Consider the following 24,080-nt stretch of genomic DNA (forward strand, 5'->3'; position numbering starts at 1 on the left):
TAGCTCAAGGCAACCATTTGTCATTCTCTCTCACGGCCGATGATCCCTCCTTGGGGATCTCTGAGGGCTGTTGGTGGCCGGCAGATGGCAGCTGGGACTGGAGTCGTCTGAGGGTTCATCTGGGCAAGACACCCAAGATGTACATGGGGGGTTTTTTTGGCTATACCTGCGGCATGTGGAAGTTCCTGGGCCAGGGATCAAACCCGAGCCACTGCAGTGACAACGCCAAATCCTTAACCCACTGCGCCATAAGAGAACTCTCTTTTAATCACATTTTTAATCACATTTCATTGTATGGAGGATTGTGATTATTTAACCAGTCCACTGTGTGTGGGAACATAGTCTCTTCCCTCTGCAGTTATGAACAAGTCTGCACTGGACATCCCTGAACACAAGCCCTTGCACACACACTGGACATATTGGTAGAATAAATTCTCATACATAGAAGAGCTGGGTGAGGTGTTCTGCTCCGATGCTCCCCACAGAGGTGGTACCAGGGTGTGCTGTCACCAGGAGGGCAGCTCCCAGAGCCCCAATTTTCAGAAATTTTTATGAAGCATAACATATGTACAGAGAAGTGTCCAGATGATAACTGTACAGCTTGATGAATTTTCACAAACTCAACACACCCTTGTATGCAGCCCCAGATCAGAAGACAGAACATTCTAGGGCCTTAAAAGAGAGATGGGGTGTAGAGAGGCAATGTGGTTTAAGCAGAGGAACAGAGATGGGAAGTGAAGAGGTCCAGGGGTAATAAAGGATGTGGTTTATGATTTTGTAGGGGGGACGGTGGGAGAAGTAGATTGGGACTGTATTCCGGTGACCCTTTGGTCTGGGAGGAGAAAGTCTTCAAAACAAATCTAATTGCCTCTGCTTCCAATGTGGGCACGCTGGGCCCAGAGCCTTTTCGGCCTCTGGAGGGACCAGTGGTTGTTGCAGCAGGGCCCTCCAGTCTTGTGAAACCAAACCTCCTAATCAGAGATTCCTCTCTCGCAGCCGATGAACCCCATCCCAGCACCGTTGCCTCCTGACATACCAAGCTTCAACCTCATTGGCGACAGCCTGTCTTTCGACTTCAAGGATACGGACATGAAGCGGCTTTCCATGGAGATAGAGAAAGAAAAGTACGTAGTCCCCCCCTCCCCTGCATCCTGCATGGCTAGCAGGTGAGCAGAATGAGTGGATCTGGGCCTGGGGATGTGGAGGGCCGCCGGTCACTAACTCCTGCCAAGGTGTGCTCCGTTCTCACCCACTGGAAGAGGAATTTCCTAATCTGAATGGAAGAGCAACAGGCCAGCATTCACTCTTCCAGGATAAAAATGACACTTGATTAGTGACCTGGAGTTTAAAGTGGCTCCAAAGCCCACCTAAAGTATAGAAGGGGATGTTGGGGGTCTCTAAGCCTGTCCAACGGCTGCTAACATGATGGTTGTGTTCTAAGCTGGTGATGGAACACGTTTCCTACTTGTGTTCTCTGGCAGCTGAGCTGTGGCGGTCCCATGTCTAGAACAAGGGCGAGAGAGAAGGAACTCAGGCTTCAGGCTGAGAAGAGCAAACAGCCAGGGCGGCAGCCAGCTTGACCCCAGCACGCCCTGAGCTGCTCTCCTCCCTCACTTTAGGGTCAGGGAAGGGGGTCTGAGAAGGCAGGGAGCCCCCTGGCAGAGGACAACTTAGGAGGTCCCTAATCAAAGATAAATGAGCCATGGAGTTCCCGGGGTGGCACAGTAGTTAACAGATCCAACTAGGAACCATGAGGTTGCAGGTTTGATCCCTGGCCTTGCTCAGTGGGTTAGGGATCCAGCGTTGCCTTGAGCTGTGGTGTAGGTTGCAGACGCAACTCGGATCTGGTGTTGCTGTGGCTCTGGCGTAGGCCAGCGGCTTCAGCTCTGATTCCACCCCTAGCCTGGGAACCTCCATATGCCACAGAAGCAGCCCTAGAAAAGGCAAAAAGACCGGGGAAAAAAAAAAAAAAAAAAAGATAAATGAGCCAGCTTGTGCCACAGCTGGCCAGGGCTCAGTCACAGTAGCTGCCAGGCATTGGGTGCCTGGGTGACAGTGTCCTTCGGCTTTTATCTCATTTCATTCCCACTAACCGACTTCAAAGGTAGGTTTGGTGTTCCCATTTGTAAATGAGAACCCAGATTTCGAGTCTTTAAGGCACTCACCCAGCATCCCACAGCTGGTGAGGAACAGGCTTGGATCCGGCCCCTCGCCGGTCTGACTCTGTGCTCTCACCTTGTTTGATGTCCTTGGATGACCCTCCCAGTGCCCAGCACGGGCAGCCACAGGCCGTCTCTTTGGGCTTGAGCGCTGAGGATAGAGGGGACCCTCGTCTCTGTGGCACCGTGGTCTGAGTTCCCCCCAGCCCTCCACTGTTTCCCAGGCATGCTCAGCGTGACCTGGTTGCGATGAGGGTGAGGCTGTGTCCTGTTCAGTGTCCCGCTTTCACAGCTTGTGTTTTCTGACTCATTGCCTGTGCGCACGTGGGCAGAGTCCATAACCAGCCACGGGAATGGCTGTGGAGCATCCCCTGGGTCTGTGTCGCAGGGTTTGCCTGGCCATGCCCGTGCAGTTGGACGCCCTCGGGGTTCACCCACACAGATACAGTATCTGCTTGCAGGGGAGGGTGAGCGTCTTTCTCTCCCTAGTGCTGGCTGAGTGAGCCTCTGTCATCTTTAGGCGATGATGTCCCTAAACAAGTAGGGATGTGGCCAAGGCCTATCAGAAGAGGTCACCAGAATGAAATCACCTCTCCAAGAAGGGCTGAGACAAGGAGATTAGGATGTCAGGAGGTTTGTTTCTCCAGTTGTTTTTTGGACAGAACTAAAAGCTGTCTGCTGTTCATTACAACTGGTATGAGAGTTTACTGAGGCTTTCCTACACTTCTTTCTGTTTAATCCTGACCATAGATAGCCCTGTGCTCATTGTCCCTATTTCATGGATGAGGAAACAGAGCAGTTAAGTGACCAGCTCGAGCTCCCACAGCCCATGAGTGGCCAAGCAGAGACGTGAACCCCAGGCTGCAGACCCTGGGTCCCGGGCCAAGCAGCCTGTGGGTCTGGAGCCTCTCAGCCACAGTGCGTCTCCCAGTTGGCCAAAGCCGTGACTCACTCTCCTCTTGCTGGCAGAGTGGAGTATATGGAGAAGAGCAAGCATCTGCAGGAACAGCTCAATGAACTCAAGACAGAGATCGAGGCCTTGAAACTCAAAGAGAGGGAGACGGCCCTGGATATTCTGCACAACGAGAACTCTGACCGGGGTGGCACCAGCAGCAAGCACAATACCATTAAAAAGGTACCGAGTCGCTGGGCTTTTGCTGATCTTGACAGTCGTTAATGAAATGAGAGGTTGGCATCTGGTTACCTCTGTCATTCGACTGTTGTCATTTTTTATATATCCTTAGTTGAGGAAATTTTTTGACTCACGCCAGAAAGGGAATTTAATCTGCCAATGGCTGTGAACCCATTGGCTTGATGGAAGGGAGCTTGTGTTAAAAGCTCTGATGAAATGAATCACTGTTACAGGACGGATTTTGATCCATCATTTAGCAGCAAAGCAGTTCTGTCTTTTAAGCCGAGGGGAGTTCTGCCCAGGGAGCTGCCTTAGTTAATGAGAAAGCAAAATGAAAGGGAGGCTGTTGAGAATGGACTCTCTCTCTAGTCTTTTTGTGTTTTTAAGTGGCAAGGACTATATAGTTCTAGAGCTGCTGAATTTTTAACTTTTTTTCATACTTGAAAGGAAATACCTAGAAGGACCTTCACGTTTTAAAAGATGAGACTTCATTTATGTTGCCAACGGTTTCATATCTTTATGGATATTTTGAGCTTTCAGCATTTCCGAGGAAGTTACATTCCATACTGACTGCCTACCCAGGAGTGTACTTCTCTTACATTGGGCAAAGCAGAAAGGTCTGCTCCTGCCAGCTGATGTCTGCTCCTGACTGTTACCCCAGGGCCAGGTTCACGTCTAGAAAACAGGGGTCAATAAGGCAAGACTGTTCATTGAGCTTAACTGATGAGAGTTAGATATAATTATTTATTTATTTATTTATTTGGCTTTTTGCCATTTCTTGGGCCGCTCTGAGGCATATAGGGGTTCCCAGGCTAGGGGTCGAATCGAAGCTGTAGCCACCAGCCTACGCCAGAGTCACAGCAACGCAGGATCCAAGCCGCATCTGCAACCCACACTACAGCTCACGGCAATGCTGGATCCTTAACCCACTGAGCGAGGCCAGGGATCGAACCCGAAACCTCATGGTTCCTAGTCAGATTCATTAACCACTGCACCACGACGGGAACTCCTAATTTTGTACCCTTTACCTTAGTCTTTAAATTGGTTTCCCAGCTTGAGGACTGTCTGTTTTCAGTGGTTAAGCTGTATCTGAAAACGCCAGGAGATCTGTATCTAGCTGCCTTCGTTGAGGGGTAGAGTCAGAAGCCGTGAATCCTCCCTCTTGACTCCACTTAGTATCGGCACCAAGTAGAGAATTCCTTTCAGTAGTGTGACCTGGAAGGAGAGACCTTTTCCAGCTTCCACGTTCTTCTTTCCTCCGGATTCTGTAACTTACTGGGTTTCCCTTCCAAACCAAATTCTGAAACAGCGAAAGAGGAACTGGAGCGTGGCCTCGGCTGGTGAGCAGAGAGGAAGAAGGACGCAGGGCCAGCGAGCCGATTGGCCCTCAAAGGAGATGCCTCGGACCCCTCCCGTCCCCACCCACCCTCCCTGGGCGCCGGGCGCAGCTCAGCTCTGCCGCTACTGCGGTGAGCTGGGCCCTGGGCCATGGGGCCCGGGGTGCTGAAAGCTGGAGAGGCCCGTTTCCAAACCATAAAAAGAAACAAATGTAGTTACTTGTCACAGTTTCAGGCCTGTCTGAGCATTTTGCAAATGGCACATGTGGCTTTGTTGATATCACAGGGTATGTTTTTGTTTTCCATTTTATTTTGCTGGTTTAGCCTCAAGCCCAAGGCAGAAGACCTATCTGCATTTGAGCCCTCAAAGTAGGTTATTCCAGGTACTCTGTATGTGGTGACGGGACTGCCTTCTGTGATACTAACCCCTGCATGAGCTTGCCTGTCTCTGTCCCCGGGTCACACCAACCCCTCCCGAGGGCAGGTGGCACCTGGGGACTGGCCGCAGCATGCTTTGAGTCTGAGAGCAGGCGTCTGCCCTGTGGGGCCAGACCAGCCTCCAAGGGCCCAGAAGGCTGCCTTGTTCTGAAGAGCATGTCATGGGGCTGCAGGCCCCGCCGCCCTTCACATCTTGTGTCGTTGCTGGGCTGGGGAAAGTCATGGCTTCTTGTCCGGTCAGGTCTGTCTAAAGTCCTTTGTCTTGGTGGCGTACTCCTTAGACGAATAACCCTAGCATGGAAACAGGGTGAACTGGGTGTTCTGAAGACCTGTGTCTTTTTAACTCGAGATCGAGACCTTCCATGCGGTCTTCAGCTCTACAGAACCACAGTTGTAGCCAGTGACTTCTGGTCATGGGATGAAGGGGCTGCCCTGCTCCTCCTTTTCCTCTGGAGCCTCCTTTCTGTACGCATCCGTCCTCTTTCCAAGTAGAGCAAACCAATAATAGCACAGGGGTCTGATTAGCGTCGGCCTGAGCGGCCGGTCTGTCTGCCAGCGCTCTAATGCCGTCTCCGCTCCAGCTCCAGCACTGCCGGGGTGCAGTTGTGGTTGGCGTGGGCACCCAGCAGACGGGCAGTCAGTGCTCGTGGAGGGAATTAATTGAATGATTGGGGCTTTCCTTCTGCAACAGTTCATTATTCTCCCAATATGCCTAGGCAGCAGAGAAAATTTATTATGCTCGGTGATAAAATAACATCCTGCCTCTGCCCTTCACCTGACCCCCCCAGTAATACCCACGCCAGTGAGCCCGCCGACACCCGACGGACGGCCTCATGGGATGTATCCTTCGGTGTGCTCACTGTGGTTTCTGCTCCTAGAATAAAATAAGACTTTTGGGAGCTTTGTACCAAAAAGTGCGATCTGGCATAGGATAGATCCTATCTGTGGTTGCTATCCAACCAGGAGAGGTTAGCTATTAAAGTCCCAGATGGATCTCATTATCAGATGGATTCCATCTGTCAGTGGTTCCAGGAACCCACGGTGTGAACCACAATTTGTGTGTGACACTTTTATTTAGCAGGCTCCTATTTCTTCAGCTTTCGTACCACACTGTGGCGTCAAACACCCCAGCACCAAGAAGCACATGCTCAGAGCTGGGCAGGTGTGATGAGCCCCAGAACGGGCAGGCCAGGTGGAGTGTCTGCTCAGGCAGGCACCCCGAGCCCCCCAGAGGACCCCAGGGTAGATCCACCGTGGCTTCCTGGGCCCCGTGGCTGGCATAGAGACACACAAAAAAAATCCTTTTTTTTTTTTTTCAGTCTCTGCTGTCAGATGTGCCTTATGTATGGCCATACTGTTCTACCTTGATATGATTTCATCTTTCTTCTTTCTGTAATGATTCAGAACATTTAGATTCTTCAGGGGCCTGGTTCTTACCGTCAGTTCTCACTGAGCTGTGATTATAGACAAATGAGGTTTGATTTGTAGTCAAACTTGTACTGCTCTTAGAACATGAACAGAAGCCTCTTTTTTAATGTCTGGATGTGCAGTTGTTTTTACTCGGCTGCCAAGCTGTAGTTAATCAAGGATTCTGATTAACCAAGGGTTAATAAAAATGGAGTTAGCTTTTTAAAATTTTTTTAAATTATTGTTGATTTGCATTGTTCTGTCAATTTCTGCTGTACAGCAAAGTGAGCCAGTCATATATAGATACATTCTTTTTCTCACATTATCCTACAGCTGGGGTTAGCATCACCAGATAAATAGTAGTAGATTTTGCTGCACATGAAGCTCGGTGCACTTTCCACTTCCTAGCCTTTGGTGGTCTCTGTGGTCACTGACAATGACTGCCGGCCAGCCCCATGTTCTGCCGGGGTGCCTCTGGCTTTGGGCCTGCTGCAGTCTGGGCCAAAGTGAGCTCTGAAGTATGAGCACCTAGCATGTCAATGTTAGAGCCCCCTCTCAAAACGCCAGGGTAAGAAATGCAGACCAGTGGGAAACCGGAGACTTTCCACTGTCCTGAGTCTTGTCAGCAACCTTGGTTCGAACCAGCCTGCATTGACTTCTGTTTGGTTTTTTGTGGGTTTTGATCATAGATTTCTGCAAGGGAAGAATGGTCTACCTGCCTCACCTAGAGGCCTCGGTGCCAACCCTGCCTCAGCAGGACCGTCTGGGGCTGGTTTACGGGGCAGTGGGGGTTGGGTTACCATGTTCCTTTGGGAATGCTGAGAAGCATCCACCTGGGTTGCTCCTATTCTGCCACTTAACTCTCCCTGTACTTCTTACCTTCTCTTCAGTCTCAGTGTCCTCACCTGTAAAAAGGGAATAAAATGGTTCGTAGCCCCTTGAATTGTTACAAGGATTAAATGAGGTAACGCACAGGAAACAGTTCACTGTAAGAACTCAGCAGGGGCCTAAAACTACACAAAGGAGCAAACCTGCTTGTGAGCCTGAGGCCAGGAACACACCACATGTGGGTACAACTAGTGACACGCATGTCCACTAATTGTTTGACTTCCCGTGTGTTGGGAGGGAGCTTTTCAGAAGTGAGAATTAACTCCACTGATTCTTTCTATTGTATGATTTGGGTTTGCAAGGGTATGCCGTTTTCCTCCTGCAAATCTTAACTCCTTGAATTCCTGTTTTCTCCCAATTGGTAATCAATGCAACTGGTTTGGCATTTGCGTCTGTGTCCAAGTGGCCCTCGTGTTCCAAAGCTGCCCTTGGGAATCTAGATCCGTGACATTCTCAGAGGAGGGGAGCGAGAGTGACATGTATTCTGGGTCTTTTGAATGAGGTTGTGAGGTCCTCATTGAGGGTGGAGAAGGGGACACAGTGTCTTGGGCTTGAGCCTCTTGCCTTCAGAGCCACCTTGCAGATGAAGCAGGTGGTAGCCAAGTGTGACTTAACTACTCAACACGCATGCTCTGGAGGTGAAAACACAGTTGCACTTTTTTTCATCCCTCTCAAGACACTGTTTCAGCCCCCCAGTCCTGGGCTGCTCTGAGTTGCAGCAAACTTGTCATCCTTTTTGTGCCTGTGGTCTCCGAGGAAGCACAGGATTTCAAAAGCAATTGACAGATGAGAAATCTGAGGGGTCGTAGAGCTTAGAAGCTTATTTGATTATTAGAAAGTTTGAACCATCGAGGTCCAGCTGTGGTTTCTGCTGGTGGAGGAGCCTTGACATTTATCCAAAACTCCAACTGTCTCTCTTGGATCAGGAAGACGTAAGAGTCGCAATGTCATCTTCAGTCTGCACAGATACCCCTTAGACATACAGGGCTGGCCAAGTGAAGTACAATCCTTAAAACACCAGGAAGTAGAGTTACCATCGTGGCTCAGAGCAATCCATAGGATGCAGGTTTGATCGCTGACCTCGCTCAGTGAGTTAAGAATCTGGCGCTGCCGTGAACTGTGGTGTAGGTCACAGACACAGCTTGGATCTGACGTTGCTGTGGCTCTGGGGTAGGCCTGAGACTGCAGCTCCGATTCTACCCCAGCCTGGGAACCTCCATATGCTGCGGGTGCAGCCCTAAAAAGACAAAAAGTGAAAATTAAATAAAACACCAGCAAGTGATAAATCACAGGGCGAAATGGACTCTGCGTGGGTGGCATCCCCTACAATTAAAGCAGCCAGGCCTCCCTCGTGACCTTGGGTCTGTGCTGCCTGCCTGAACGAGAGCAGCTCGGCAGTCTGCAATGCCTGTGTTCAACCCCCAGAACCCGCTCACAGACCCAAGTGGCTCTGTCTGCTTTGGAAACCTGGCATTGTCTGGTGGGGCATCCTCTGCCTGACATGAAAGGCAGTGCCCTGGCTCCAGCACCTTCCCTTTATTGTGAGAGCAGGGCAGAGGTAAGAACAGGGGTCAGCGAGGAGCAGCAGAGGCACTGGATGTGGATGTAGAGCACAGGAGAGAGGGCCATGGCTCCTGGGAAGTACAGAGGAGGCGTCGCAGGTGAAGGCTGAACCCAGGCTGCCCCCATCTTGGACCTGGGCCTGGGCTCATCCCTGAAGGTCACGTGCCTCTTAACTGCTGAGCTCGTCCAGTTTTCTTGCTTGTTCCTGGTAGCTCTTTAGGTAGAAGATTCTATCAGCTTCTTTGCCAAAAGACCATGCTCCAGTCCCTCCCTTCAGCTGGTAGTTCTTACCTGGTCAGGCACTTGCCCTTTGGGAAGCATTGAGGAGCCTGCACAAACTGCCTTGCCCTCCAGGATATTTTACCACCATTCGGAAGTGCATGAGGACATTAGTGGGCTTTATTTGATGCAGTAAAACACCTCATTTGGTCCATCAGCGCTGAAGATACGTTTCAGTGCAGCTTTCCTCCGGCACCTGATTGGTCACTGCATCAGCAGGATGTAAACTCATTCTGCGGACTTGAGGTTCTGTTCTTAGGATCTTTGCTGTGATTTCCCTTCCGATATTGGCGGTCCGAAATGACATCCGTATATCTGCCCCTTTTCCCTAAGGTGCTCATTCAGAGCGCTTTGTGGTGGCCCCCTGCCCAGTGAGGTGAATCAGGCCGATTAGTCTGTTTTCCAGGTGAAGGAATGGAGTAAGACCCAGACAGCCTCATTTGGGCAGCTCGAGACACCAGCAGACACCAGTTTGCAGGCGTCGTTCTGCTGCTTTGGGTCTCTGACGGATGAATAAACCAAAGGCACCCTCTGGGTTTTCCACAGCAGAATTCTCTCTAGAGCAGGTAAAGCAGCTGATACCAAATTGGATTTGTTCATTGCAGTGGACTTCATCCCACCTCTGTTTAGGGATAAGTGTGTGGACAGCCCTCTCCCTGTGCACATCTCCAGATGGCATTTGGGTGCAAGCTGTCAACTAGCAAGATGGCAGAGTGGCTTAATCTGGCCAGTTTGCAGCTTTCCCCCTTCACCAGCCCTGCCCCCTCAGCTTCGGTTTGGAAGGGGATGTTTATCACACCCCAAACCAGAGATTATGTTGGAATTTCCTGCTGCTGGATTTGGCTGTCACTTTCCTGCTCCTGGTGGAGAATCTGCGCGTCCTTTTGTATCTGCGCCCTCCCCCGCTCCTCCGTTCTCAGAAGATCTGTATTGTCGGAGAGGAAGTGTAACATGATTTTAGGGCTTGCGTTTCAATTCCACTGCGTTTTTATGGGACAGGCAGAGTCTCAGTGCCGAGAGTTATTAGGTTAGTATCTAAAATGGGCTCTACGTTGTGGGTCTTATTGTTTAAAATGAATTAGACGCTTCCCCACCCCACTTCCTCGCTTCTCCCCCAGGATGAGTGGATTGAGGCAAGGCCCCCAGAGACTAGTTGGAGGAATCCTGGTGCTCTGATTAGTTTTGTTCTCCCAGCTTAATTGTAGAGCTTCCCTCGCTCTCTCGCTCTCTCTTCTCTAGCTCTCCTCTGTCTCGCTCTCGCTCTCCCTCTTTCACCCCCTCTCTCCTTCTCTCTCTCTCTGTGTCATCGATAGCCAAAGTGGCCCTCTGTCCTGCCCAGCCCCACGCCACTCCTTTTGCTTTAGGAACAAGATTATCACAATGCAGCCTTGTGAATCAATTTTCTCTTATGTGCTGATGAAAGTGTAATTCATTCTTAATCAAGTAGCCTTGCTGCTGCAGGCTCCGTTCTGGAATACATTTAGTTCATCTCCCTTCACTTTGCGAAACAATTCCCCCCCCCCCCCCGCCCCCCGCCAAAAAAGGACTTTTAGAGGAGAGCTGGAAGGAGAGAGCTGGCAGCCAGCCCAGGGGTCTGTATTTTTCCAGCAGGGGGCACTCTTGGGAATGTTGCTGGAGGAGCTTGGTAGCTGGAAGCCTTCACTGCAGGGCAGGCCTGGAGGGATCCGTGAGCTTGGTGCTTGTCACAGGTGCCTTCCAGACTTGCTGGGGGCCATTTCCCAGGAGTGGGTAGTGCCAGATCCTTGTATCTTGATGGGCTGCCTGAAGTCCTCACCCAGGGAGCAGGGGTCCATGAGTCTGCAGATTGCATATACGCCTGGGTTCTGGAGAGGCTACTGAGTACCAGGTCCTCCCTGAGGATGGAGCCAGCGTCCTGTCTTTCTAACGAGACACATGCATCTCCTGAAACTGAACTCCTTTAGCTGGAAGGGAGGTGTCCAGTCACACTGCATGCAACTTGGGTGGTGTGGAGGTCCAGCCCTGCCAAGTGTTCCCTGTGCTGCCCTTTCATAGCCTGGGGGCTGTCACAAACAACTGGCAGTGTGATGGGGAAGTGGGCAGGAGGAGGGGCAACTCTGCCAGGCTTGAAAACCCCACTGTACAGATCAGCAGCCAAGAGAGAGTTGGATTAGTGACAGACTTGAACAGCCGGTTCAGTCAAGAGAGAACTTAATTCCTCCGTATTATTCACGTGGCTGATTTTAATCAGATGTGAGGAGACAGCTGGAAGAGAAGCGGGTCAGCCCCTCATGCCTCGTGAGGAAACTTCACGTTCTTTTGTCATCTTTAGGAAACTGGCGAGAGGACTGTGGGTGAGGCTTAGGGCCCCTGGGTGAGGCTGCAGAGCTCCCAGGGAGCTGGGCGTGACCACCGGCACTCCAAGCCGGTTCCCTGTCTGGATTCAGGGGGAGTTCTGGACAGTGCAGGGAAGATGTGGCCTCCAGTCATGTTTGGGCAGAACTCTCCCTGCTTGTCCTCAGAAGGTGAATCAGACTTGACAGGTCTCAGAATGATGCAGCCACTGTCCATGAGGCTCTGCTTATCTCTGTGCTCCCTGAGCCTTTCCTGCTTCAGCACCTAATGAACTTCGGAGCCCAGCCAGCATGGCTGTAGAGCCACGACCCCCCAGTCCTGGAGGTGCTGCCTCCCTAACCCCAGCAGTCGGGCTGGGGTGGTGATGGGTGTTTCTGGATCACCAACGGGGATGCAGGGTGGCTCCGGCTGTCACCACGCAACACCGCAGAAGGCAAGGCCTTGGCTGGTTTGTCTCTGTGGTACCTTCGCCTGCTGTACAGAGAGCCAGGCCGCCCACTAGGCAAGAAGATGGACCCAACACTGATGCAGTTCGTTCACCTTAGGCTGTGACAGGATGGGGAATCCGGGATGCCTGTGAGCTGATTCCCATGAGCAGACAAAGACCTGCAGAGGCAGTGCCCTTTATAACGGGCTAGCTTTGTGCCATTTCCGCTTTTATGACTGCCTCCCACCAGAGGCTGTGCGAGAAACATGACTGTCAGTGAGCTTTTGAGAAATAGAGGGTGAGGGGAGCCCGCCTCGTAGAGGTGTGGGGCCCAGAGCAGCTGGCAGACTGAGGCTGGCTGTGCCCTGAGGGGCCCTCCCTGCCCTGGGCTTCTGAGTCCCCACCTGGAGGAAAGAAGCCCAGGCTTCTCCCTGCAGACCTTCCCTCCCGGGCATCTTGGTGCTTGAGACACAGAGCACTGCTGAGGTGGGAGCAGGCACAGGCCATGGGGGTGACTGGAAGGTTCCAGCAGCACCAGTCACTTCGCGTGGGAACTTCCTCTGACGAGGGGGTTCCTATGGAAATGGAACCCCATGAAGTGTACAGAAAGGGACCGTGGCAGCCAGGTCTGCCTGTGGGCTGAGGCAGAAGGCCCCCAGTGCCCTTGGTGGCAGCAGCCACATCCGCCACCTCTGTCTGGTCACTCTACCTGTCCCTCCAACTGCCTGGTGCCTTGTGGAGGCCAGGGGATTGTTCTCTTGCTGAGGCCGCACATCCAGGATGCTTTCCTGCTTCTGCGTGACCAGAGTAGTTGATCTCGTCCTCACCCTTCCTTGGCCTGGGGTCCAGCTCTTGCTCTTGCGAGATAAGAGGTCAGCATGGGGTGGGATCCAGGGAATACGCTGCCTGCCTAAAGAAGGCTTTGCCTCCCAACAAGCACTCTCTCCAGCAACTGGAATCTGGCGCTACCAGAGCTGCCAAAACCCTCCGCTGGCACCTCAAGGGGACAGCCAGCATGCAGCTCGGGTAGAAGATCCAGGAATTCTTGGAACCAGCTTTGCACAAATGTGCAGGAGGCTCTCAGAGGCCCCCGCAGCCGGGCTCCCTGCCTGGGGAAGTGGCCAGGCCTCGGTGGCCATGCCCCCGCCTTCGCCCGCACCCTCTAACCCACACTCTGCCCTGCTTCCCCAAAGGGAAGAGCTGGGGAGGAAGGGGACGCAATGTGCAGTCTTGCCAGCTGTAGGGTTCGTGCCTGGCACAATGCTGAGCGCCTCACAGTGTTTCTGTCCCTCTGCACATCACCCTATGGGGCAGGGGCTGCCACTGCCCTTGTTTCACTGTGGGGAACTGAGGCCAGAAGGAGTCAGTGACCTGCCTGGGATCACCCAGCCACTCAGCAGCCCAGGCAGGCTTTGGGTCAGGCAGACTGACTGTGCTGTGTGACTCAGTGCAGAAAAAAGGGCTGTGACAGGGCCCTGTCCCCTGAGGAGCCAGCCTGAGCACCCCCCTCCACACACACACACACACACACACAGCACAGGAGAAACCTGAGTAGAGACGTGGGGTTTCACATCTTTTGACTCACACTCTTCCCCCAAAAGGATTTTTGTGCCGGTGGCTCTCGTCTTTCTTCCCTAGTTCCCATCCTGGTTCCCATCCTCACAGAGCACATGGCCCCTGGCCCTTCTCCTCCAGTCGTGTTTCAGGAGAAACCCATCCTTCTAGAGGGAGTTGCATTTCAGCAAAGAATTGAAAGCTCTCTCCATTCCCATTAGAGCTGGGCTTTCCAAAAGGGCTTCTGAAATTGGTTCCACTGAAGGAAACCGCTCAGATGCCTCCCTGCATGTAGCTTGTTAGTCAGGAACTTCAAGGCCAGAAGATTTGGCAGGATTTCCAGAGCCAGCTCTTGAGCTGCCCCGTTTTGAGCGTACTGATGCCAAGTGTCTTTGATGGTGAAGTGGTTGGTTTGGAGTCTCCCTCCCCAACCCTCTGGAGGATGGCACTGGGCTCTCTTTGGATTTAGAGACCACTGCAGGTCAAGGGAATGGACCAGACCAGCTCGCCTGCCCCCACGGTTTCACGCCAGTGGAAAGCAACTCAGAGAGGTCAAGGGTGTCCTCTGAGGCCACCCAGTGAGCTGATGGCCTTCTCAGTTAGCGCCTGGGCCTTCTCAGCCTGGTGTGGAGCTGGACTTTCCCACACATCTCACCATTTCATTATCATTGATTTGACCACCTACCTCTTACTTCACAAACTGAGCTTCTGCTGTGTGCAAAGCACGAAGTGAGATGGTTTGGGGCTATGAAGATGAACTCCATGCCCCACCCCCTCCCATAAATTCTCCTTAGCAAAGTCCCAATGCTGGACGTGGAACACAGTCTCACCCAAGGACTAGAGAAGGGAACTGGGCACTAGAAGGGTGCCCATGCCAGATGCTTCTTTCCAAAGCTATCCTGGGAAATGGCCCATCGAGTCTGGGAACTGGGGTTTGGCAGCCCAGGAGGTTGCAAACCCTAAGGTCTTATCTGCCAAGCCAAGAGCTCCATCCTGATGCCCCACCCCCCGCCCCTGGCCCCCACATCTTCCCAAACTTATGCTTCTCAGGACAGCATTCCGGGGAGGGCCTCTGTTTCTGCCCAGGGCACTGCCCTATGTGCTCTGTCTTCCCCACCTGAATCAGCCCCACCTGCAAAGCCACGGCCTCCCAGTTGGTGGATAGAAATCTCCCCTCGGCTGCCAGGACCACCTGGGGAACCAGGAGTGGAAGGGACAAGCCCTTCCTCATCTGACATAGACCTGCCCCAGCAGCTGGATGAGCACCCCAGGCTGCACCCAATGCAGACAGCACTCCGAGAGGCATCTTAGAGACCCCTCTGTAGACAGGAGTGTGAGAATCTATTCAGGTGCCCAGGGATCTCCTGCCTTCTGTGAAAAGGTGACATTGATGACATATTCCTGCTGATAAGCTTCTGCCCACCAGCCATCTCTCCTGGCATGTCCTCATTTGTCACCTCCTAATTGGAGTTCTTGGGCAAATCTGGACACTTACTTGGGATTGACCACCAGCTTCTTGAACATCCATTTGAATTGTCTTCCCTCCACTCCAAACCACCTTTGAGGCGGACTCGCAGCTGGAGGGCATCCTGCTGTGAAAGAGCAGAAATCACCTTCTTCTCTGCTTCCTTGCAGCTCACGTTGCAGAGCGCCAAGTCCCGAGTGGCCTTCTTTGAAGAGCTCTAGCAGGTGACCCGGCCACTCCAGGATCGGCCACTTCTGCTCCGGCACAGGCGGGATGGGTCAGACATGGCGGGAGCTGGCCGGGAGCTTCCACCGGGAGCTCTGAAACTTCCTCCAGCTGAGCGGAGAGCCCAACCCCCTTCATGTGCAATTGCCTTGAACTACGACCCTGCAGAGATTGCTCTCATGGTTCTAGTTCTCCTGACCTGAGTCTTTTAATTTTTTTTTTTAAGAAGTCTTTCCTCTGATGTCCAATGTAGGGTCCCATCCTTCCTCCAAAACACCCTGGGGGATGCATCTTCTGTCTGCTGTTGACCTCCCCAGCTCGGGTTCGGACGTGGCTGTAGGGGGTGAAGTACATAGGCCCCCCTGGAGACCAGGAGGCTGGTGCCCTTCCCCTTCACCACCAAGGGTTCCAGAACATTTATCTCCTTCACTGGTGAGAACTGGCACAGGAAGAAGCATGGCCCGCCGAGCCCAGGCCCAGAGCGGCCTGCCCGCTGCATGTCATCGGGAGCTCGCCCACAGCTTATGGCGAGCCAGGCCATGGGTCCTCAGCCCAGGCAGCTCCAAGGCAGCGCCCTGGCTGCCAGCTGGTTGGGAATGGGAAAGGCAGTCGTGCCTGCTGAAGACCGGGCAGAAGCTGTGGTGAAGGGCTGGCTGCCAGCAGAGCCATGCAGGAACCTGTACCCTACAGAGCACTCACTGCCTTTGTTCTGCTACCCCAGACCAAGGTCTGAGAGGCAGGCCGGGCCCTCTCCAACCATAGCCTCTCCTGCATGTGCTGGTGGGGGGCTCTCCATCACTCCAGGCAGCGCCTGGAGCTCCACCATGACAAGGGGTCTGCACGGGCGCTCTGAGGCCCTGGGGGTAGTTGTCACTGGCTTGAACACCCAGCTCCGCTGGTCCCAGTCTGCGCTGTTGCTCGGAATCATCTTTCCTCCTGGCCACATGCCAGCAAGGCCCTCCTAACCCACGACTGTACCTGGGCTGTTGCCCTCATCTCTTTGAGGGCAAGTGGCGTCAGATGCAGGTGACCCCTCCCAGTTAGGCTCTGCACCTGCTGGCACGTGACCCCCACCATGCTGGGCGGGGCCACTTCCCAGGTCCCAGAGCCAGCCCACGGCCCACACACTCCTTGGTTGGGGGGCCGCTTCCCTGTGTTTTCTTCCTCCTTGGCTGGTGGTGCTACTGTGACCCACCGGGCTGTTCACATCCTTCTGATGGGGCTGCTACGCAGAGCCAGGGGATAAGCCAGAACCAGTGAAAAGACGCTTATTAAATAAGTGCTTGAGGCAGAGGTGGTCTCTGGCAATCCTCTGTGGTTATGAGAACATGAGAAGCTCACAGAGATCCTGCCTTTTTTCCATGGCCAATCTGACCTAGCGGTGTCTTGGGCTGGCCACCTTGCCTGGCGGAAGCCAGTTCTATGTTACCCTAGCCCCTTAGGACGTGCAGGGTAGGACTCTGAATCTGGACACTAAGCATGAATGGCTGTGTCTGGAAGGTTCCCATGTGTCTCCCTGTCCCTCCAAGTCCTTCTCTTCCCTGATCTACAGTCCTGGCGGTGTCCTCCAGCATTTGTAATGTAAGGTCTGACCATTGAGAGGCTGTCTCCTCAGGCTCACCACCCCTCCCTGACCTGCAAGGTTATAACAGTGGCTGTGGACACAGAGCATAGTGGTCACTCATAAAGACATCAGGCTTTTTTTTTCTTTTTTCTTTTTTTTTTCTAAACTGCTGTGTATATGTCTGAAGTCTGGGAAATGCCACACCACGTGGCCACAGGGGAACTGGCTGGTGTCTGAGCCGTGGAGGAGGGCCGGCTGAGCCCTGCTCCACCAGGGCCACTTCAGCTCTCCCTGGAGATGAGAGCCAGCAGGTGCCTCCCAGAAATGAATAGGCGGAGAGAGTGGCAGCCCTCAGAAAGGTCACCAGTGGAAGGAGAAGGGATGAAAGAAGAGCTTGGTTTTCAGAGTCATGTGCCTGGGGCCGAGGTGACTGTGATTTGTGAGGACTTTAGGGCCTGGGAGCTTCTCAAGTAGGAAGCTTCTGACCTCCACTGAGAGCGGGGCCCTGTCCCTGATGTTCCATTAGAAGCGCTTCTGGCTGTCTTTGGCATGACACTCAGCAAGTTCCACACAGGCCACCTTGTGATCCCACTGGCCACCAGCTCGCCTCTGACCTGTGGTTCCGCAGTAGTCACTGCCCCAGCCTGCCGCAGCCTGTGGCTGCCCAGAGTGACTGCATTCTGAAATCTTGGGGACAGGTTTCTCCTCTCTCTCCTCTTTCAAATCAAAACAGCAAGTCCTGAGGCTGACCGCAGGCAACAGTGACTAGGCGTCCCTTGCTGACAGGGCTGGGGACCCAGAGGGCGCGCCTTGGTGGGAAGATGACCTCTCCTGACCGCCCTGGGGCCAGGCTGACCCCTCCGAGCTTCCAGGGGAGCTCTATCCTTTTTCAAAGACGTCACACTACCCTTCCTCTTGTCAGGGCCAGACAAGGGAAGGCTGTTTTCTATCCTGGGGGGGTTGTTGTAATTTAAATGATTGTTTTAATAAAAATTCTAAGCTATAAAAAGTTCATCTTGGACTCCCTCAGTTTGCTTGTGGCTCTGGCTGTTGTAGTGGCAAGACTGGGGCTGTTGGCGTGGGAACGAGCCTCTGTCCTCCCTGAGCTCTCCAGGACCTCAACTCCTGCCCCAGTCTTTGGAAAAGGATCCCCGTTTCCCGGCTGATGACAGCACCTCTGACTATTCTTTCACCCTGGAACTCCCCTCATGCTTCCTGTGGGGCAGGCATGGTCATAGAAAGGGCCCTGGACTGGGTCCCAGCTGCTCTGAGTCCCCTCCACACCTCTTGCCTGTTCTCAATTCCAGAAAACTAGGGTGCCAGACTGACAATTCCTCCAGGCACTCTGTTTCCGGGGTCCCCATCGCAGACTCTGGAAGAGGGCAACATGTAGAGCCACTGGGGGCCTAGGGTCCACCTGCAGGACACACGAGGCCCCACTGCTGCCACAGGGCCACCACATGCCATTCACACTTGAAGTTGGGAGCCACTGCTGCAGAGCTTATGGATGTTTTGCTTGTTTCTATTATTTTGGTCAATAAGTCCTTTATTAAAACCAAAACTACTATAGGATAATTCTGTCCCAAGTCATGCAGCCTAAAATGGAGATTCAGGTGGTATGATGTGTTCTGAGAACTTCTGAGAGACCACCATGCTATCTGCCATGTCAGTACATTCCGCTGTCCCAGCCAATAAGGAAAATTACCTAGCAGAGTACCCCCAAATTTCCGAGAGTTTGAGTTAAATATACTCAGGCTTTTTATATACTTTGGAAAGATAGGTATGAAGCTGTAAACTAGAGAATTATAAAATTGGTAGGTTTTTTTAGGCTGCAGCATAGGAATGTTCCCAGGCCAGTGCAGTGACAACGCCAGAAACAACTCACAAAGGAACTCCAAGAATTATAAATTTTTTAAACAATATTTTGTTTTAAATTTATTAGTCACTAATTTAACTATTTTTGTTAGATAAATAATATGAGACCACTCCATTTTTTTTTATTGAAGTAGACTTGATTTATAACGTGTTCATCCCAGGTGTACAAAAACTGCTGTATTTCTTAAATGTAGGTTATGTTCTTTTCAGTGATTGGAGTTTGATTTCCTACATATTCCAAGTGAGATAAAGTACTTATAAATACTATAGCTGTCATTCGAAGCTGTCCAGACAATATTTTTACCCGACTTTTTTTTTAAGCCAACCCCCTGACCCCCAGATCCCAATGTCCAGTGGGGTGAAAATTAATAATACTGCCTGACATTTTGGTAATTGGAAGACTAGTTGAAATCGCCTCTGCTTTTTTTTTTTTTCCTCTCTCTTTTCTTCTTTTTTTAGTTTGTTTTGACTGTGCTATAAACCCAAAGCTGCCGGCTCGACCTGGGCGTTTAATTGTGGCATTTGCAGACTGGTCCCCTGGGATCCCTGAGTGGCTCCTTCTGGCGTCCCTGCCAACACTTCATCCTTTTCTGTGGTCCTCGCCTGAGCCCAGCGCCTGGCAGCTGTTCCCAGGGCTGCCCATCCCAGCAGCCTTCGCTCTGGAGGAGCGGGTCAGGAGCCACCCACGTATAACAACAACTTGGCAGCAGGACCCTGGGGGAAGGTATTGGTGAGAAGATTGCAGCAACTGTGTCTAATCCACTTTCTCGAGTGGCGTCTGGGGAAGAGAGAGTCGAGCCATCCACGTGTTTGTCTCCCTCCAGACGACAGCGGCCCAGGCAGCCAAGAGGCGAAGGGCTCTCTTCCCTTCCCTCCCAGGCCGTGGCGGGGCTCCCTGGCAGCCTGTCATTACTGCATTACGACAGGATGCTGTGGCTGCAGTCCCAGCTCCAGGGGGAGTCCGGGGCTTGCTCACAAGGAGACACTCAGGGTCATTCATCAGCCCTACCAGGACCAGAGCTGACTCAGGAGCCCCCACCATGTCCCCTCCTGGTTCCCATTTGACGCCCAATTCTCACTGGGGTAGCAGCCTCAGAATAGCACCTGGCATGTTGCCTTTGAGCTGAAGAAATCAAGACATCTCCCGGAGCGGTCCTTTGCCTGCCGCTCACCCCTCCGCTAAGCTGCACACTCACTCTGTAAAAGAGGGTTGGCAGTGATGCCTCTGGTACCCTCTGAGATGTCAGGATAACATGAAGAACAGATGCAAAAAGTACTGGGGTTTCCAAGGAAAAAGGTCTGACGATGTGCAGCAGTACTACTGTTATTTGCAAGTCCTAGGAGTGCACACAAACACGAAATTTTTTCTTTACCCCCAGCCATGGATAGGGGTAAGGAAACCACATAGCCGAGGGGCTCAGGGCCCCCGACTTGGGACTCAGAAAGATCTGGGCTCAAATCTCTGCACAGCCACTTCTGTAGCCGTGTGATCTAGGCAAGTTACCTAAGATTTGAGCCCTGCAGTTTCACATCTAAAAGGGGAATTTTATAGGGGATTGATAATGCCTGGAAAGCTCTCAGCCCAGTGCCACTCCGGGAAGGTGACGTTTTCTCTGGATGCTTCCTTTGGGAAGGGGGGTGCAGAAGGAAGCAGAGAAATGAGCAGTGGTGACCCAGAGAAGCCCCAGCTCAAGAGGGACCAGGCCCACCTGTGGCCCCGACATGGGCCCCATCCCTTCACCTGTACCAGGAGCTTAATGACCTGCATCTGGCCTGTTTGTCCTCACTGTGTTTGCCCAGTGCCAGCTGCAAAGCCCAGGAGATGATAGATAACCCAGGCTGGGGCTGCCTGGAAAGGATGTTCTAGTTTTGTCGTATTAATACCTGCTGCTTTGGTCAATAATTTACTGGAGGCTCAGGGTGAGAAAGCAGCTGGGTGGGCAGCGCTGGCCTCTGCACCTGGAGCAGTTCCCTGAGCCCCTTGGTACCTGGACTGAAAAAAACCCACTGTAGACACCAGCGTGAGGGTGGTGATGGGCACAGCAGTGACCTAATTTTCTCTTATCAGGCATAAGGAAGAAGTCCCCGTGGAGCCCTGCCCATTTCCAATATAAATAATGTAATTCCCCCGCCCGCCTGCTAGGGAAGGAAGGGGCAGCCTTTGATCTGAAGGAATTAAGTCAGTAAACAAAAGCAAAGACAGCAGTAGAGGTGTCTCATCGTTGCAGGCACCTGCTGAGCCATTTACCCCAAGAGAGGAGTTAAATCCAGGCAAGTGAAGTGGACCCAGGGGGACAGCCTCACTCCTGCCCACCCTGCCCCGCGACCTCCCTGCAGTCTCTTCATCTGGACATCTTCCTGGACCCCATACACATCTGCCTCAGCCCAGCCCGCGCACCATGACCCCCTACCCTTCCCAGCAATGGCCCAGCTCCGGCCATGCATACTTCCCAGTGGAGGTTGATTCTGGGGGAAAGATGTGCAAAATCTGAGTGGTCTGGGATTGTCTGAGCTGGAGAAGGGTTCCCTGCCTGGGAGGAAGGGGCCACCCAGACTGACAGTCCCACACCTGCCTTTCTGTGTCCAGCCTGCGCTTCAGGAGAAAAGCTACTGACTTCCAGCTGTGTGGGCTTGGGTAGGTCCCTTCTACCCTCTGGCTCCTGTGTTCTTGGCTGTAGAAGGTCAGGTTTGGACCAGCGGAACCAAGGCCCCTTTCAGTTCTAGCCCATCCATGACTGTCATGTTTCTTTTTTTTGCCTTTTTTTGGGGGCCGCACCTGTGGCATATGGAGTTTCCCAGGCTAGAGGTCAAATCTGAGCTACAGCTGCCAGCCTACACCAGAGCCACAGCAATGCCAGATCCCAGCTTCATTGAGGACCTACACCACAGCTTGTGGCAATGCCAGATCCTTAACCTAATGAGTAAGGCCAGAGATCGAACCCACATCTTCATGGATGCTAGCTGGGTTCTTAGCCTGCTGAGCCACAATGGGAACTCCGAATGTCATGTTTCTTAAAGAACTCAGGTTGGTCTCCCTGGGCCCTGTTTCACCCTCCGGAGCCAAAAAAGGCAGACCCAAGATCCCACAGGGCAGCCTGGACTTGACCCACACGCCCTGCAGGGCCAGCCAGCTTCAACCCACCCTCTCTCCCAACCCACCCTCCTCTGGCAAGTGTGATGCCAGCCCCTGAGTTAATGTGAAGGGCAGTGGGCATCAGGGCAGGGGGCTGGCACCACCATGTGGGCCTCACATGCCTCCTCCCCAGCAGCAAGTCCAGGTCCCATGTCAGCCCAGGCGGTGCCTGGGGCGGCGTGAGTGCATGTCCCTCAGGCCTCCGGTGACAGTTGCCCTGCCCTAAAACCCACAGGGAACCCCCACTTCTTGCCCACGCCCGCATCCCTCCCCCAGCCTTCCGCTCCCGGCCTGAGTTCCTGAGGCAGAATCTATTAAGTCTTTCATATTAGCCGGCAAAGGGGGAAACAACCCTCTTTCATCTTAACTGGAGTGAATTTGCATTAACACCTGGGGAGTTCTGTTTGCCTTGAGAAAGCACATTGCTATTCTGAGCTGCACACGCTGTGGGTCCGTCGCAGTATCCTATTCTTTTATTAATACGGCTTTTCTCTCTCCCCCCCTTCCCCCTGGAAAGGGGAGAGCAGCTGGGGATACCTGCCCCACGCAGGAAGGTCCCAGGAAATGCCAAGAAGGGGGAGCAGGGAGCAGGTGCCCCACAAGGCGCATGTGTGAGCTGCACCCCACCCCCACCCCAGGCCATGGGGCTTCAGGGGCAGCCCCCACCCCAGCGCCCCCATTTGCTAAGCTCTGCTGCAACCAGTTTGTATTGGGCATGGGGTGGCGAGGCCCAGCAAGGCTCTGTTCAGGAAGACAGGGCGCCACCCTGAGGTGTTCCTTAGGCAGGGCAGGGGCTCAGGAGAGACAGTTAAGTCAGGAATGGCTCCCGCTGAGCTGAAGGGCTGCCCTGGCAGTCATCGGTCATGGCTGTCACGATCTGGAAGTCACAGCATTACAGGTTGGTCTGACCGTCTGGCTGCAGGATGGGCATCTGCCCCCGTCATGGCAACTTAGAGTATCTGCACCCAGGAAATGTCCAGGTTGCGTGTGGTTGGGCAGATCTTGGTTGTCAGGTCTCAGACCCAGAGATGGAGGATCTGAAAGGAAAGGAAGGGGAGGGGGCGGTGCACAGGGACACACACCCCCTCAGCCTCTCTTGGCTTCCAGTTTTCCAGGAGGCCAAGCCCCTCCCCCAAGTTCAAACCTGGAATGGACCTGAGCCTTCTTTCCTCCCAGTGGTTTCCCTGGGTTGGGGAGCTGGTGTGGGGCTGAGAGTCCCAGGATGAACACCCCCCAGGCCACCCCCACCCCACCTCCTGGCTCCTTGACGGCCCCAGGAGATGCCGAGGGAAGGAAGATGAGGGACAGACAGGTGGGCCGGGCCCCATCCCCTCTGGGCTGGGGGCTGGGCAGAGAAAGGTCCCACGAGGACCTGGGGTGCCACCGCAGGGCTGCAGGGCGGGGGGAATGACGATGTTCCTCAGAGAAGAGGGCTTGGCCTCGCAGCCCCATGTTCCTCTTCCAAAGGATGGAGTAATTTCTCAGCCAGCCTCAGGGTCATCATGGGGATTGAATAGGATCACGGATACCAAGTTCTGAGCCAGTACCTGCCACAGCAAGAGTTTATTAAATGAGTCTGCTGCTATGTGATTATAGCTCTTCACTATTAGCTTGTCCCAACTCAGGTATCAGAGGAGACAGCTCAGGGCAGCAGGGGCCATGGTGGGCAGGGAGGGCTTCTCCCCCAGCGCCACCTGCCTCTGACTCCTGGCCCTGGGCAGCTGGGCCCCTCTCCAGACCACCCTGGACCACTGAGCCCCCCATGAAGAGAGGGGCAGGGTTTGGCCAGTCAGAGGGAACACTCCCCCCACCGGGGCTGGGGCCCTCATGGTTTGACAGCAGGAGAGAGGCTGGTGGCTGCAAATGTCCCTGAGTGGGTGACAGCTGCAGCTGCATGGGCACAGGCCCCTGGGACTTACAGGGGAGTCTGGCGGGACAGGGAGCCCTGAGCCGGCATCAGCATTCCATAGGCATCCCTACCTACCCCACCCACGGAGACTGGGTCCATGCCAGATCCCACCACTATTCTCTCCAGTGACATTTACCAGCTGGGAAGTGGCCACCGAGACGTGAAATCAGTGCTGGCCTGGGGCGAGCCCACTTCATTAGAGCCAGCTCTGCTCCAGTGAGTAGGTCGGCACAGGCCAAGCACAGCCCCCAGCCCCCCAGCTCCTGCAGGCTGGTCCAGCCCCACTTCCTGGCTCTGGGGAGTAGGCCCTGCCCTCAGCGCAACACCGACCCCACTGCCTGGGGTCAGGGCCACAATGTCCCCTGAGCACCTGCTCTGGCCAGGCCCCAGG

The 24,080-nt window shown here is 53.5% G+C and overlaps 1 protein-coding gene across 4 annotated transcripts in view; it reads left to right on the forward strand.

The window, feature by feature from the left end:
• Positions 1 to 17,785, forward strand: part of NF2 (neurofibromin 2) — a 72,553-nt gene extending 54,768 nt beyond the window's left edge. The window contains exons 14-17 of one of the 4 annotated variants that reach the window (XM_005670787.3): positions 997 to 1,124; positions 3,129 to 3,294; positions 4,953 to 4,997; positions 15,154 to 16,555. In XM_005670787.3, coding sequence (XP_005670844.1) covers positions 997 to 1,124; positions 3,129 to 3,294; positions 4,953 to 4,988 — 330 coding nt within the window. In that variant the 3' untranslated portion in view covers positions 4,989 to 4,997; positions 15,154 to 16,555. Of the gene's footprint in view, positions 1 to 996; positions 1,125 to 3,128; positions 3,295 to 4,952; positions 5,012 to 15,153 lie in introns of all 4 variants that reach the window. The other 3 variants (XM_013983029.2, XM_003483446.4, XM_013983030.2) reach the window with 3 other exon arrangements.

Source organism: Sus scrofa, chromosome 14 (assembly GCF_000003025.6).
Source record: "Sus scrofa isolate TJ Tabasco breed Duroc chromosome 14, Sscrofa11.1, whole genome shotgun sequence".
In the NCBI taxonomy this organism is placed as follows: Eukaryota; Metazoa; Chordata; class Mammalia; order Artiodactyla; family Suidae; genus Sus; species Sus scrofa.